The sequence below is a fragment of the Melozone crissalis genome, unplaced genomic scaffold, assembly GCF_028551555.1.
Source record: "Melozone crissalis strain CALT ecotype California unplaced genomic scaffold, PUWL_Pcris_2 ptg000035l_1, whole genome shotgun sequence".
In the NCBI taxonomy this organism is placed as follows: Eukaryota; Metazoa; Chordata; class Aves; order Passeriformes; family Passerellidae; genus Melozone; species Melozone crissalis.
The window spans coordinates 12,358,526-12,376,096 of NW_026535813.1; the positions used below are offsets into that span (position 1 = coordinate 12,358,526).

General features: G+C 39.2%; 1 protein-coding gene across 4 annotated transcripts in view; it reads left to right on the forward strand.

The window, feature by feature from the left end:
• Positions 1 to 305: 305 nt before the first annotated feature.
• LOC128941428 (mothers against decapentaplegic homolog 2-like) overlaps positions 306 to 17,571 on the forward strand; it is a 75,175-nt gene continuing 57,909 nt past the window's right edge. For all 4 annotated transcript variants that reach the window (XM_054283186.1, XM_054283187.1, XM_054283189.1 and 1 more), the window contains exon 1: positions 306 to 541. In XM_054283186.1, the coding sequence (XP_054139161.1) occupies positions 306 to 541 (236 nt within the window). The remainder of the gene's footprint in view (positions 542 to 17,571) is intronic.

Consider the following 17,571-nt stretch of genomic DNA (forward strand, 5'->3'; position numbering starts at 1 on the left):
GAAAGACTTGAGGAAAAATTAAATGTCTAATCCAACAGTAAACTTAGTCTGTGCTAACTGCTGAAGAGTCTGCAGCAAACTTGCATTTGAATTTTATTGATGAAGTACCTAACCTTTATGCAGACTTATCTGACTTATTTTAGGATGCAGGGTCCTATGGCATTTGGTAATAAAAAGTCTGAAGCAAGGTATTTGTTTCATGTGAAACCTCAGTGCTAATGTGTCTGTTTTGGTTTGTGTTTTTAGGGATCAGACGGGAATCTCTTTAATTTATTGCTTGCTGAGTGTTCTGTCTGGTGAAAGTCATGTCATCCATATTGCCATTCACTCCACCAGTTGTGAAGAGACTTCTGGGGTGGAAAAAATCTGCTGGTGGCTCTGGAGGGGCTGCTGGTAGTGAGCAGAATGGTCAGGATGAAAAGTGGTGTGAAAAAGCCGTGAAAAGCTTGGTCAAGAAGCTAAAGAAAACAGGACAGCTGGACGAGCTTGAGAAGGCAATTACCACTCAGAATTGCAGTACAAAATGTGTGACAATTCCAAGGTAAGTGCTGTTATGTTTAAAATTGTTACAACCACTATGGAAATAAGTAAATGGATGTTTAGGCTAGCTGAACAAATTACTAGAAAATCAGTTGCATGCTTTGATTCCTTACAAATTCTTTAAAACCTATTTTGGTTTTTAATAGTGCTTGCTCATAACTGAATCACATGCTTTGTAAAGTTACAATTTCTAATATCTTTGTTTCAATTTTCATTGCTGTTTAGATTCAATTTCTGTGTATACTGGTGGTACCTAGCACAGTTCTTAGTTTGCAGCACTGCCTTATGGTTTTATTTAATAACTCTGTCTATAGTCTGAGGAGCATACTTGAACTTTCATTTTAAAAATAAGACTAGTTTTTCCTTGGTCAACACTTCAGTCATCTATTTATTTTCTATTGTGTCTGGTAGTTTCAGTTAAATTGTACAAGCTGTATCCATTCTCCCTTTTGAAGTTTTGTCTTAGGAGGCACACTGTCTGAAGACTATGTTAATTCTTTGTTATTGGTTATTGTAAATGCTTTTTTATTGAATAACTTGAAATATTTCTAGAACTGTTCTTCCACTCTTGATATGTATATACATTTAGGTAAATAACTTGCATTCTACCGCTTTGTCTTTCTCAACTTAATTCATAGCAACTGCTGTGCGAGGGGCAAGGGTTATGTTTGTAAGTATAATGTGGTCTGTTTTCCATTCATGTTGTACAGAAATACTGCTAAGGTGCCTGTGCAAGCTCATTGTGTGCAACACAAGTATCAAATCACTTCACAGGTGTGGTTTTCTATGAAAAAGAGGATCTGGTGACATGGGAATATTTTGGGCGTTTAGTGCCTTGACACTTAAAATAATTTCTAGGGGAGAGAAACTGCATCTGGTTTATGACCCTAATTTCTGTATTAGCATGTTCATCCCAACTACTTTTAAACTTTTATTAATCATAGCACAAACTAGGTTTGACTGGTGTCACTGACGATTTCCATATATCAAATGTATATAGCTCCTATAATGGTTCTAGTGTTCTTTTAGATTTGACACAGCTGTTTGGGAAAATCATGAGTATGCTCTGAATAAATGACTACTTTAATTGTATTTTCTCTTTTCTATCCACCTTTTGTTTCTAATGCTGCCCTCTGCTTGTATTTTCTTCCCTAGAGCAGTTCCAAAATTATCTGGGTTTCCCTTCTGCTTTCTTCCTTTTGCTGGCTGGAAAACAATCGGAAATAAAATATTAGCTCTTTCTTGTCTTGGTGTATATCAGTAGACTAAGATTGGAACCTGTAGGGGTATGTATTTCTTGAGTTGACATAAGATGACTATGTATTTAGCAAGCCTTTACCATGATAAAGACAAAATGCTTTAATTGCAAGGTGTTTCATATGACAAGCTAAATATCCCATATAGAGATTCACTTGATATAAAATGTGTATCTATCTTCTAGAGCTCTCCTGCAAAGGTACTGGGGCAGTAAATATTCATATTTCAAAAGAACAGTTGTCTAATTTTTCTAGAGGATTTAAACAGTATGCTAATATACAATTATTTTCCTAGTCTACATTTGGTATGTCCTGCTTGCATGACCTTTTGTGTGACATACTAAATAATTCTTTAAAACAAAATACAAAGCTCTATGATACTCTGTATAGCCTCCATGTTATGACCAGTAGTTCTTGCTGGGCTGTGATATACTGTTCTCCTCTATCCTCCAGTAAGCTGTAAAAAGTACTGGACCTAGGTTTTACTTTTCTTAACTACCTTAGGAGTAAGCTAGTAGCTAGAGAGCTCTTGAAGTGATGTTGGCAATTGTACAAGGTTTAATTTTAAACTAAGAAATGGCTTTAGTATTAAGGGGTGAGATTATTTCAGGCTTGCCAGAATTATTGAGTTTCATAGTTAGGTTTTGGATTGTTGATATTATTTCACTTTGATAGCAGGAGTCTGGGTTCCCAGGAAATAAAAAATGTCAACTCAGTACTATAATGACTTCTGGAGATTCTTGTTCTTGGATTTAGTAAGTTAATGACACTGCTGATTGAAATCTATTTAATGAATGTCTTAATGATCTGCAGATCAGCTGGGATAAATAATAAAATGCTGAATTTGGACCTTTTTTCCTTCCTAGTCAACAGAAAGTTTGAGGTGCCAAGATGCTGTGATGTAGTTCTGATGTGGCAGCTGGGCTAGCTTTTCAAACCTTGTTTTGCTTGGGGAGGGTTTTTGTGTTTGATTTTGTGTGGGTTTTTTAAACTTCCTTTAGATTTACTTACTAATACTCAGTGTAGATATTGACAAACGTGGGATGTTTCTGTTTCCCACTGTTGCATTATTTCCTCAACAGAAGTTTCATTTGTGATTTCACAAATTTCTGGTCCCCTTGGAGATTTCCAGAGAGTTTGATACAGTACTTTAGTATACTTTTTCATCATAGAAACCTAAAGCAACTAAACACCTACAAGCTTTTCTCAAAACTGAAAGCAGCTTGAACAAAGGTTGTATTAAATTGCCTCTTCAGAAATCTGCATATTATATATTACTGTGTCATTGATAATCCTGTTGAATTAGGATTGCTCTGTTCCTATGCATTTGTCAAGATGACTACATACTGAGGCTGTTACTGTGTGTGCTGTGCAAAGGCTGCTCATGTTGTAATTAACAGAACTTCTTATGCAGACTAATAGAGGTTCTGAGAAAGCAGAAGCCAACAGATGGAGTGGGTGTTGGCATTGCACAGCAGGGATGCTTAACTCTTCATAAGTGGGTCAGTAATCTAGAGCAGAGGCTGAACAGAGGTCCTTTTGACACTAGCCCTCTAAGTAACTTGTAGTTATCTTGCTGAATCCTCCCAGCAAGCCAGTGGGATTTTAATCACATAATCCCTGAGTATCTTGAAACTAAATGTTGGCATGTGAATCCACCATTTATATGAGTCTTTTAATGGAGCAGTTTCTTCCTTATTATCATGGATTGCTCTGTTGAAATAGAATCACAGAATCATAGAATAGTTTGAGTTGGAAGGGACCTTAAAGATCACATAGTTTGAACCTCCCTGCCATAGGCAGGGATACCTTCCACTAACTAAGCAAGGTTGCTCAAAGCCCTGTCCATAAATACTTTGCAATTAGTGGTAGCTAAAATCCAAGCCTTTAACAAACCAAACCATGCCACATAGTCAATAGTCAAATGGCATATTCATAGTTTATCTTCATTATTTAAAAAGTTCTTTCAGCGATGACAGTATACAGTATTGGAATCCAAAGCAGAGAAACAACTAGTTTCATCATCTCAGTATTTTGGTGTGATCAGCTGTGTGGCTTTTCTGTCATTAAAAGAGTATAGATATGCTTCATGCCTTCTTCTTGCTTCTTTTAAATAGACTTGCCAAATGCACTTGCTTTTGTAAAATGCCTGATAATGTACAACTAATAAGAGTTTAGTTGGGGCAGGTTTGGGATAATGTTGGCCTGGAATGTTGTAGCTCCTATGTTTTTAAAACTGAAATAAAGCTAGTTGAAGGGAAGCATTGAGTTTAGACTTCTTCATGATGTCCTGTGTTCCTCTAGAGCATATGTCTGAAAGCTAATGCAGAACTGACTGTGTCCTTCCTGAGCTGTAACTGAGTACATCCATAGGTATTAATTAACATAGGTTGAGTTCTGCTTCCATGCAAACATTTGAAAAATGTGATGACTGTATTAGGAATTTATTTTGTATGAAGTATTATTACTAAAACTGCAGAATCTGGTGAAAGATCATCAAACATGTGAAAGCAAGACCATTTTACATGGTCAAATTTCTCTAAGGAAATTATGAATTTCTCTAATATACTAATGTTATTCCTTTACTTGCTAGTCCTGCAGCCCTTTTTTACATTCCCTGTAGTGAGTTGGCACTAAGGATAAGATAAGCAGCCTAGGCATAGCTTATGGTACATGTTAAAATTGTTTCCTGAAGGCTCACTCTCTTTATTAGTTAATATGAGCCTCCATACATGGAACTTTAGTGCTGATCATAGTGTCTGCAAAGGAGTTAACAGCAGAAGTAAACTAGGCAAAGATGGGATAACTGACTTGGAACTGCTGTTTCAGAACAAAAAAAATATTTTATAATTATGACATTTTGAGGCCTTTTCTTCTCATAACTGAATAAAAATAATTTCTAATTTAGGTCTAAAGGGCACAGTTTTTCTTGAATATAACCTGTGCTACTTGTTAGCATGTTTTCTTTAATTCCTTGGGAATATTTGTCAGGAAAGTGATCACATAGCTGCATGCAATAACCTAGTTTTAGGGATGCTTTTGATCACCAGTAGGGCAGAGGTGTCAAGCTAATGTGGCTTTTAGAATAAATTGTTTTCAAACTTTAACATCTTTCCCCAAAATAGGTTGCTTTAGAGTATAGCAATACAGGTTAAATCCATTGGAAATGGATGGTTTCAACAATTACACTTGGGGGGAAGGAAAAGTTCCTCTGGAAACTGTTTTAGGAGAGTTCCCAATATCTGCTGCTAAGCTATGAGTGCATTAGGTAAGGGGACAACAGCAGGCAGTTGGATTGACACAGTAGATCCTAAAATAACATTGCTATCCAGACAGAGGTGAAGTCTGTTTTCCCAGAAGCAGAACTTGGCACTGCTAGTTTGTAGCAGAGCTGGGATAATTCACTATTGAAGTTGGGGATGGACATTGATTCTTAATCATAGCTCACAAGTTGAGAGTTGCTATATATAAAGAACATTCTTATGGCATATACCATATCTCAGTCTGGATGCATTCACTTAGCTGTAAATTGGTTCTATGAATTTTTGAAGACTATAGTTGAACATCTTAAGCTTTCTAAAATAAGTATAGTTATTTAAACAGTGCATCAAAATACACTATTTTTATTGCTGAGGTTACAGGAAGAATGTGCTTGTAAATTGTTTGTTTATAAACTGACTCCCTTTTCTTATGACAGGATTATTGAGGGTGAAGCAGAGCTCCCTGTGAGTTTTCTCTTGTTGGAATTTCAATTAAAATAATGCTTTAGAAGAAAGCCAGAGAGATCTTTCCTGGAAATATGGCAAGAGATAGTTGATATTTTGGGGAGTGTTGGCCAAATAAGCTTAAAAATCCCCTCATCATCATGATAGCTGGTACTGTGAAGACTTTGGCTGTGTTAACTGGAAAGGTATAGCAGGAAGATCAAATTGTCCTTCCTTTTCTCAGTTCTGTAATTATGGTGGGAGTTGAACATTGTCTCTATGTTCTTTGTAAAAGACTAAAGAAAGTTCTTGGTGCTTTCTAAGTGTGTTGCACCAGGCTCTGGTGTCCACAGGGCAGTAAGGATAGAGTGATGGTGTGCTTTGCAGTAGCTTCCTGTTGCATGTGACATTTCTTCATCTTGGAGTTGGCCCTATGTGTATGTACTTCTCTGGCAGCTTACTGTGTGACTTCCTCTTAGTAAATTGTCCCAGCCTGCTGCTGAGAGCAGGCTGCACAGGCCAGATAGCTCAGTCCTCTTGCGGTGACAGACTGCCCGAAACCCAAGCAGCTCTCAGCTGCTGGCAACCTTTAGCAAGCATAAGGAATATCAGCTCTTTAGTGATTATCAGCTCTTTGAGTTCAGCTCTTTTGCTTGCTAAGGCACTGCAGGCCAGCCGGCAGATGCAGAGAGAGGAGAAGGCTGCTCTGGAGTTCCACAGCGATGTCTTTATTGGGGGTCTGTGAAGGGTTTCAGCGACGGCTCTTCTAACCAGAATGGGCTAAAGCTGCCCATTATATAGGGTATGGAGGGATCCAAAATTGTCCAATAGCAGGGGTTAAGGGAAAGTGACCTATGGGGTTACAGAGAGATAAGCAGGGGTCTGAAAGGCGGAAGACAGGGGCTTCTTTGCTATTTCACCGTGACTTGGCATTTTCTTATCTTTAAGCCTCTTCCCTCCACGGAGCCCTAGCAGGCCCAGTGCCTTCTACAGTAAACGGCGTTGTGCAGCCTGAATTTCCAGCCTAGGAAACAGCCAGGCAGCTGCTTGTCTGGTGAATAGAGTCCACCTGCATTGCCTGAACATAAAATGTAAGGTGATCCTGTGAGACAAGCAGTCTGTTGTTTCTAAAAGTGGTAAGTGTGAAGCTGTTGACTTTAGGAGTGTTTTCTGACATTTTGTAGTGTCTTTTAATCTGTGTTAAGCATTTCTTTCAATAATTTTACAATGACCACTTTCAACTGCTCCATGTTCTGTAGTGCTGTATTGTGCAGTCTTGATTAGTGTGTAGAGAGAATGAGAGTGCTCTGAAAGATTCTAATAATTTCCTTGGAGCCTTTTGCAGAGCTGGAGTGGCAGAAGCTGGCACCTGGTTTTCCAAGACGATCTTGCACCCAAAGATAAATGGTTCCAGCTCTTCTTAGTTCCTAAATTTTCAGGATTACGTGGTTATAGACGCAAGGATGCTGTCCCTAATTACATATGTGTAAAATGACATGTTCAAACTCTAGGTTGCAGAACACTTTTAGATGCTGTATGGACATACAGTGGGAAATAAAAATTCATGTCAGGTTTGACTTCAAGTCTCTATGAAACTTAATTTCTAAGCTTGATGTTAGCAATCAATAAGACAGTGTTGTGAGATTCTGCTTGATTGAATGGGGCTTTGAGTAACCTGGTCTAGTGGAAGGTGTCCCTGCCCCTGGTGGGGGGGGTCGGGCTAGATGGTCTTAAGGTCCTTTTCAACCCAAATCATTTTGATATCTGTATACAGAAGAACATATGTGCATCAGTAGGGCACTGCCCAGACACTGTGTAGTACAGCAGTTAGGACCTTGCAAATCAGTCATTCTTTAGAAGATGAATTTGAAGATTTAAGTTTTCTAGCCTTCTAACAGTGTTGATTGAAGTTAAGAATAGCGATTGTGTTCAAGTGTAATTGAGTTTTAATTATAAATACTAAAATATAGCTGATAACTTGGTTTGTTGCACAGCTGATGATGAGGACTGAATTGCTATAACTAAGGTTAAGCCTTAGTGTAGACATAGTTCAGGTTACAGCATCTTATAATGATGTCATCCTGAAAAAAGAAGTCTTAGAGTATTAAAGATACTTAGGGCTACCAGTCTGAAGCTTGCGCAATTCAGGAAGCCATGTAACTTAGCCACATAACTTGTTAGAGTTGGTGTGTCAAGCAGAAAGTATCGGCATGTCTTTTGAGGTAGGTCAACATGTAAAAATATAAATGTACAAGATACTTAGCCAGTAGCAAAATGCTGTATAGTTCAAAGGAGCTTGTCTCTCAAGTCGGGGGGAAAAAAAACATTGAATTTTGGGGACTATATTGTATACTCACTGAAGCACTGGATAAAGGCTCAGGGGATGTGGATTCTGGCCTTGGCTCTGCTGCTTTTTCTCAGGTAACCTTACAAGTTTTTAATTTGCTGTCATTTTTCAGTCTATAAATTTAGATGATTTTTTGTAAGGTGCAGGATAATGCAATTTCTTCACCTCAGTAGTATAAGCTGTATTATTTGTTTAGGGAGTAAGTTTAAGGTATTGTTCTCATTGTAGTATCAGTGATGTGGAAAGCAAGTTTATAGGTGAAAAAATGTTGGAATTTGTGCAAGTTCAAGTTACTGTTGCTCCTCATTAGGATTATCTTAATAGTAAGCAGGAAGAATCGGAATCAAAATTAAGTGTTAAAGCTTGCTTGATTTTTATTGTTTGTCAGGTTAACAACTGATGCTAGGACTGCTGAGTTTTAAGCAAATGAAAAACAGCTACTTGTAATTACTTTAGTGACTTACCTGCTCAGTAAATCCTGGTATAAAGCTCTAACTAGTTAGAATAATATCTGTATCTGGCCCTTCATGCTGCCATTAAGAAGACATATTAGTCACTCAAGAAAAATGTTGACTGTGCTTTGTTGTCAATATTGAGCCCCAAATTATCTCATAAATAGTACTTATTTTCCCTCTGGTAATGGAATCAAGGCTTTAGTTAGCTTCAGTCAATTCTAAACTATTCCCTGGTTTACTGTGATAATTTGCCTTTATATCAAGCCAACTATTCAATGTAATGAAGATTCCTCTCCTCATTATATTTTTCTTCTGTAGAAGTTAGCTAATTTAGTTTTCTTGGTACTGTAACAAAACACCTGAGTGCTGTTTTTACTGGTGGGAATGTTTTATGACAACCGGAGCAATTTTACAGAAAAAAACCCCTTCCTGGTTGTGTTGCTCAGGCAGTTAGCTTACAAAGAATGTTTACGATAAACAACATACTGCAGTTCTTTTGCTTCTGCAACTTTTAACACAAATAGCTAGTTAATAGGCTCCCTACTGATTTAATCCTGCTTCAAATCTATACCTGCTGATTTAATAAAAGTAACTTCCCATGTCTTGTTTACTTTTTGTTTAATTACTCTGAGTTGCAGTGCTGATTGGTGGAAAATGAAAATTTACTGTATAAAATGCTGTAGTCTCATAATGAACAACTTTCTTTGGCTTCTGTCATGCTGTATTATTTGAAGCTGATCAGCAGGATAAAACAGAACAATTGAGAGCTGGAGTAAGTTCGCATCTTGCTGCATATGCTTAAAAATTGGCAGAAGAACAATGAGGTTGGGAAAATCATCTTGAACAAATGCTGCACAATAATCTGACTTGAGCATTTGTTCAGAAAAGATTCCCCAAATTGTGGCTTTTTATTCTGAAATGTACAAGCAAATTTTAGTAGGTCAGTGAATTGCAGAATAAGGATGTGACAATGAAGATTGTAAAGCAAGTATGTTTTATTCCAGCTGGGACACATGGGGGATATTTCCACCATACATGCGTACCTGGTCAAGACAGGTTTCAGGTTTAAGTACACATTGATCCCGCAAGCCCACACCTCCCTGTCCACCCGTTCCCCGCCCACTCTCTGCCTCCTTGCACTTCATAATTATACTTAGTCTTCTGTGGTGCCATGCCTTCTGGGGGTCGTGGGCAGGGGTCTTTCAATGAAGTAAGAAGTCTTCCTCAGGTGTTTGCTACTTGACCTTCGTTTCTGGGCATGCGCTGTGGAGGTTTGGCCAACTCCTAGGTCAATGTGTCCTGGCCAAAACCAGAAGCCTGGTTCCTGCTGATTTGGGTTCTGCTTTATGGGTTTGAACAATACCTAAGTCTCGCTTTACTGAGCTTAGACAATATACATTTTATTTTTATGGCTTTTACCTATTTAAGTAAATCATGCGAGACTCCATTTTCTTCATTGTGGAAAAAGCTGAGTTTATTAAAAACCACACACTTTTATAGACAGTTACAATACAGGTGTACCTGATTGTTCCTCAATCAATATCCCTCACACCATTGGCTAATTAGACACACCACCATTCTTGCACCTCTTTACGTGTAAGCAACATGTTCAAAACACCAGCTGCAAAAATTGTTTTAATTCTTTCTCTGAGCTTTCCCAAAACTTCCCAGGGCAATGCCTGGGAAAATTTATCTGACTCTCTTCTCTGACCGGTTGCCAGTAACCACATTTACCTAGCAACTAAATTCCTATGTGTTCTGTTACAAATTGTTTCTACCTAACAAGTTACATTCCTGCTACAAGCTGTGTTCTGTACTTTTGCAAACTTGCAAAATAAGCTATATTTTTCTGTTTCACTCTACCTGTCTAAATATGTTATGTTTTTAAAACTCTGAATTTTCATAAACATAAATGTCTCCCATATCAATCCCCCCCTTTTCTTTTAAGTAATGCAAATTCTTTTGCTTCCTAAAGTACTTAGCATATTTTTTATTACTTTTTTTGACTAGTTGATTTGATAATACAATAGACATTGTGGCCATCCTTTTTGACAGTTTTAAATTCTAAAAAATCATAACCAAAGGCAAAGCAAAACTTAATCCAGCTAGAATTAGCAAAACTACTATAGGATGACACAATCAGTTTAGAAACCGTGTTGCAGTAGGGGACCATCTAAAGAGTACATCCCACCAGTGGTGAGATGTATCTTCCTTTATCCTTCTAAAGACTCTTTATTGTCTCTGTGTCATGGTGTATTGTTATCAAGGTCTTCCTCCCTATGTTTTAAATTTCTTTAAGAATTTCTTTAAGGTCTTTGTGTTTTAATAACTGCTTGACCAAAGTAAGATTCATCCCTATGGGCACAGGTGATATGTCTTGCACAGTAGTCAACTTTGCCTTTATATGTTGATGTGATATAACAGGTGCCTGATAGGAAAAAATCACATCCTTCAATTTCGATAAAGTTATAAATACACAAATTAGATTGTGTGTCATTCACAGGGAGTCTATCCACCACTATAGTGGAGCATGCTGTTCTGAGACATACACAACCCTGACCTATATACACAAGCAGAGTTGTCTGGTTGATTGAGTGCATTTCAGTGACAAATGCTTTGTTCTTTGTCTAGGCAAATATCTTGGTCATCATTTTCATTTTCCTTACATATGAACCCTAGTTGTTTTCTCATGGCACATGACTTTATTAATAGTCCGCTACTTCTCTTCAATTTCTCGTGCCCATGTTCTGTGTTCAGAAGGATGTAGCACAGCTCCTTCATGGTTTCATCTTAAGGTGACTATTGGGTGAATCATACTCACTGATGCATTGTGTATAGTTAAAACAAAAGCAGTCACTACACTTGTTACAGGGTCATAGGTGAAATTGACTAAAACCCACCAGGACCGGAGTTCTCTCTAAGTCAGAAGCATTGTCCCAGATAATGTTGTGAATCTTAGTGGGGAAGGTACCTTCTCAACCTTCCCTAATAATTGAGGCAGCCACTGATTGCATCCACAATTGCACTTGTATGAAACCAAGGGCTAAAGAGATATTTTCACTAGCTGTTCCCAGAGTGTTGGTTATCAATTCGTGATCTCGTTCTTTTATGTTTTCCTACTCTGTTAATATCTTGGACAATTTCTACTGGCTAGTACCTAATGCTAATAAAGATGATTGTAAGGGTTGTTGCAATTTAACTATATCATTACTGGTTGCTGTCAATTTATTCATTAATAGCTCTGAATCTATTGTGTTCAAGACCCCCAGTCCTGTCTCAATATTCCTGTAAGATCTCTTTTCTGTTTGATTGTATAAGGTGCACACTTTTGCAACCGTGTGGCCCATTCCATAAGAGAAGTTTTGAGGAATGGAGTATACTCTGACCAAATAGCAGAAGCATTTACTTGCATTGCCATCTCTACTCACTTTAGGGACTACTCTGGATTGAGCAATAGCCTTTGGATCCCTGTCTTTTTAATAGCATAAGGTCCTATTTCGGTGATTAAAGGTTGAATTGTTTCTTTTGGGGTTTGAACTAGTGTGGCCTGGGTGACTATGGTTTCTCTTGGTGTCAGGGTTTGTGGAGTTGTTCTAGTTTTTCTGTTTGATGTAATACAAATTACTACAGTCCTGGATTCAGAACAGTTGCTTAAGCATTTGTCACAGCATTGAGTACCAATCTGAATGGGTTTTATGGGTCCTCGGTGTATTCCATCCTGAACAAACTTTACCTTACATCCTGGGACATTTCTCCATCCAAATAGTTGAATTTGTGATTTGTAACACCTGCCACAGAGACTCACAAGAGTTAAAGTCATAAGCTTTCCCATGACAAACATACATGGCAGTTACATTATACACAGGTGGTCTTGCATTGACATCTGTGACAGCCATGGCTATGATCATGACAGGCATAGCTTTCCAGGTTGTACTTGCTTGATTCTCCATGGTGATTGTGAAGCCTTTTTGATCCTAGTGTGATGTATCCATGCAGCTTGCTCTCTGATCTTGATTGCGGTGAAGGAGGTGAGGAGCACTTGAAATGAGCCTTCCCACTGTGGTTCCAAAGTCTTTTCTGCAAGAGACTTTACATAGACATAATCTCCAGGTTGCACATAATGTACTGGCTCATCTAATTCCCTACACCAGGTTCCCAATACATGTTTCTTAATATTATTTAGTTGTTTCCCCAGGGCTATCATATATTCTGTTATGGTTTCTTTACTAGTGCTGATGTTTCTTTCTGCATCTCATAGGGTTGCCCATATAGGATCTTAAAGGGACTCAGTCCTTCCTTTGCCCTTGGCTTAGTTCGTATGCATAAGAGAGCTAAAGGAAGAGACTGAGGCCAAGGCAGATTGACCTCTTGTCTTAATTTCACAATTTGCTGCTTGATCAGGTGGTTCATCTTTTCTACTTGTCCACTTGATTGGGGATGATATGGGGTCTGTAATTGCCAATCTATACCCAGAGTGTTGCTAACCTGTTGTGCCACCTTTGAAATAAAATGGGGTCCTCTGTCTGAGGAAATAACAGCTGGAACCCCAAATCCTGGTACTATTTACTATTTCTTTGATTAATACTGTGACCATCTCCCAAGCTTTAGCGGTTCTAGTGGGAAAAGCCTCGGGCCATCCTGAAAAGCTATCAGTTAACACCAGTAAATAACAAAACCCCCTATTTTCTTGGGAGTTTCAAAAAATCAATTTGCTATTGTTGACCGGGTCCATTTCCTCTCTCAATTTGGCCCATTTCTGGTTTTGGAGTGTTTTTAGGATTAGTCTAGAGGCAGAGATCACACTGTCAGGTTACCTGCCTTACTGTAGTGTATAAATTTCTAGCTATGATGTCCTGAGTCAAGTGCTTATACAGGGCCTCTGTTCCTCAATGCTGCTTCTTATGCTCTTCTCTTGCTATAGACCATATTAAATGGCTAGGTATGAGTACCCTTACTTCTGGAGTGTAGGCCTACCCTTCTTCATTGTATGTCCCCTCTAAATCTGTGATTAGCTTCAGATCCTCTTTGTAATAATTTGGCTTACCCTCAAGGGAAAATTTTCTGTCTGGAATGAAAGCTCTTTCCATTTTTATCTCTCTCCTTGCTGCTTCTTTTGCCTCTCTGTCCACCAGCTCGTTTCCTTTCTCTAATTCCGAGTTTGCTTTTTGATATGCTCTGATGTGCATGATTGCTATTTTCTTTGGGAGCTGTACCGCCTCTAACTTCAGAATTTCTTCTGCATGTCTAATGTTTTTCTCTTGGGAGTTCAATAGCCCCCTTTTCCTTCCAGATTGCTCCATGGGCATGCATGACTCCAAAAGCGTACTTTGAATCCATACATATGTTCATGTTCTTACCTTGGGCCAATTCTAAGGCTCGGGTCCAGGCAATTATCTCTGCCTTTTGTGCAGAGGTATTAACAGGCAATGGCTCTGACTTTATTACCTCATGGCAAGTGGTGATGGCATATCCTGCATGCCTTTTGCCATTTAGGATATAACTGCTTCCATCTGTGAACCAGTTCTCTGCATCTTCTATAGGAGTATCCTTCAGATCCAGGTGGCTTGAGTATGTTGCTTTGATGGTTTTCAGGCAGTCATGGTGCACTGGTTCCCCTGTGTTTCCACTGAGGAAAGAAGCTGGATTGACAATGTTATTGACCACAATCTCTATATCATCCTGTTCTACCATTATGGCTTGGTACTTCAGGAATCTCTGTGGAGAAAGCTAGTGCTCACCCTTCACTTCTAATACTGCAGACACTGTATGGGACACCAACACAGTCATTTTCTGTCCCAAGGTGAATTTTCATGCTTCCTGGTTGTTGAGCACCATGGCTGCTACCGCACACAAGTACCCTGGCCATCCTTTTGCAGTCGTGTCTAGTTACTTAGAAATGTAGGCGACTGCCCTACGGTATGGACCCAGATCTTGTGCCCGTATTCCTAGGGCAATTCCCTGTCTCTCATGAGAAAACAAAAAGAAAGGCTTATTCATGTCAGGGAGCCCCAGAGCTGGAGCTGACATCAGGGCCTTTTTCAATTGTTCAAAGGCCCGTGTGGCTTGTTTATCCCATTGAAGATGCTTCTTCTTGGTGTTGATTAGTGCATACAGGGGCTTAACAAGTAGTCCATAATTATAGATCCAGAGGCAATACCACCTATAATAAAGCCTGTATTGGCCTTATCATAGGCAGAGCATGAGCCCGGGATCTCTGTCCCCAGGGGGATAGAGTGCCAGAAGCTAGCTCGCTCAGCCAAAGAGACCGCGGGTCAAACTTCCAACAAGCAGGGTGATACTCAGCTCTTATAGTGATTAGCCAGCTCGTAAGATTTCAGCTTGCTGCTGGGTAAGTTTGCCCTTGGCTCGAGGCTCCAGCAGACAGAGAGAGAGGAGAAGGAAGAAGACGCCGGCTATTCCATGAAGATGGCTTTATTTGGGGAGTCCGTGAAGGGTCTCAGCTCTTCTTCTTCTGAGTTAGTAGGGGTACAGTATGCTACTTTTATAGCCTTGGCCAGAATCCAAGCCTAACCAATGGCAAAGGGTTAGAGGGACCATAAGTGACCAATAGGTAAGGATTACAAGCTTTTTCCTTAAAAGGGTATAAAGATAAGTTCTGAGTCGGGGGGTCAGGAACTTCTCTGCTGCTGTGTCAGCATTCCTATTGTTAAATTCTCCATGGCACCTTTGCTAAACCTGTGGGGTTTACTACCACACCGGTCATCTCGAGAAAAGTTTTCAGTTTTTTTACAGTCTGTGGCTTTGGTGTTTGGCATATAGCCTCCTTCCAGGCTTGTCCCAAGGTCCTTTGCCCAGCACTAATCTTATAGCCCACATAAATGACTTCTTGCCCCATTACCTGGACTTTCTTCTTAGACACTCTACTCTTGAAGCCCTGAGAAGTTTAAGAGACTTACTGTCCAAGCCATGTAAGCGTCTTCTGTCTCAGTGGCAATCAGGATGTCATCTACATATTGTAGCAATCTCCCCTTCTCGGGTGGGGTTTCCCAAGACTCAAGATCCTTGGCAAGTTGATTGCCAAATATGGTGGAGGAATTTTTGAATCCTTGAGGCAGTACAGTCCAGGTGAGTTGTTCTTTGTCTACTTTTAGGATTTTCCCGTTTAAAGGCAAATATCTCTTGGCTGGCTTCATGGTGAGGAAGGCAAAAAAAAGCATCCTTCAAATCTAAAACAGTAAACCAAGTTATTTCTGGTGTTAATACTGTTAACAAAGTATATGGATTCACTACTATGGGGTATAAATCCTCTACTATTTTATTGACAGCTTTTAACTCTTGGACCACTTTATACGTTCTATCAGGTTTCTAGACCAGTAATATGGGGATGTTGAAATCAGATTCACATTCTCTTAACAAGTCTCATTGCAAAAATCTTTCTATTACTGGCTGGATTTTTTTCTCTGTCTTTCTTTAAAGGATATTGTTTTATTCTTACTAGTCATTGTCCCTCTTTAAGCTTTACCTCTAACGGTGATGCACTTTTAGCTCTTCCTGGCTTCTCAGTGGCCCACACTCTAGAGTGCACTTGGGCTATGATGTCTTCACTGATTTCTCCTTCTATGGGAACATCAACTAAAAGTAAACTCATTATTTGAATGTATTGCTGAGCATCTACCGCCAGAGTAATCTCCCCTTTTTAAAATCTGATTATTGCATTTAATTGTTCAAGTAGATCCCTTCCCAGGAGTGCCTGTGGTGAGTTAGGCCTATACCACAATTTGTGTATGCCTATTTGCTTTCTCATTCTATATTTTAGTGGTTGACAAAAATAAGCTTTTTCAACTAGGCCAGTGGCTCTCTTAACCATTATATAATCTTGTCCCATAGGGGTTAGAGCTTTATTTAAGAGCAAATATGTTGCCCCCATATCAACTAGAGTTTTCACCTGGTTTTGCTCCTTTCCCTCCCCTAGCTCTATTAAAACCAGCAGATCTGCTAGGGAAGATTCCCCTGGTTCCCATCAGTTTTCATTCCCATTTGCCACCACCTTTGCCCCTTTATTTCCTTTCCCCTAGTGCTCTGGATACTCATTTTTTCTGATGGCCTAATTTTTACAAATAGCACATTGGTCTTTCCCCAGGCGAGGAGGTGATGGCCCCTTTTTAGAACTTTTGTTCTCCTTTTTAGCTACTGCGATCACCTTTCCTTGTTTTTCTTTATTCCCTTCTTCACAGTTACTGAACACTCTCCACTCTCTCATGCAGTAACATTTCCAAGTTTCTTCCTTCTGTGCATCTTAATTTCTGAAGTTTGTGTCTTATATCACTGGTAGATTGCCCTAAAAATGACGACACCAACTGTTGTATTCCTTTATCTGATTCTGGGTCTAAGGGTGTACTGCGACGCATTGTGTCTTTTAACCTATCTAGAAACTCAGATGGAGACTCAGAGGGACCTTGTTTGACAGCATACAAAGCTGACCAGTTAATGGATTTGGGGATGGCCTTTTCTATTCCCTTTGCAATCCACTCCTGATATTCTAGCAATTTTTGTCTTTTTGCTGCTCTATTCACATCTCACCTTGGATCCTGGAGGGGAAATAATTCATTCACATCCTTTCCTAGTATTTTGTAGTGCTCCTCAGCCAAATCCCATTACCTTTAAGATCAGCTGTTTCTCTGTTTCTGTCATTGCATGTAATAGTAACTGTATATCATTCCAATCAGGGTTGTGTTGTTTTATTATTAACCGGAAATGTTCAGCTATACTTATAGGATCCTTTTGGTAGTCTTTTACATTCTTATTCCATATTTCCAAATAATTGCTATTGAAAGGAACCTTTAGTAATATCATTGTTCCATCTGGTCCCACTGCTTCTCAAAGGGGTGCTTGCAAAGCTGCTGGTTGTTCCCTAGTTCTTGTCCTTGTATTGGAAGGATACTGGACTTCCCAGGGGTATTGGTGCCCTGTCTGAGTTCCCACCCAACTCCAGTGATTGAGGAGGGGGTCTATATAGATCATCCAAATCAGAATCTTATTCCTTATATATCTTATCATTTCTAGTGCACTGCTGGCCAATACTACAGGCAGAACAGCATAGTTTTAATTTATGTGGGACCCCTCAGTTTTCCTTTTCCAATGCTAAAACTATAGGCTCTTGCGGTGAGTTTATACCACAATCCCTTTGCCATTCTGGATGATTTTGCAAGGTGAAAAACATATCTGCATATGATGCCTCATCCCATTTTCCTTCCTGCCTCAAAAATAACATTACTATGATGCCTTATGAAGGCTGACCTAGAACAGAG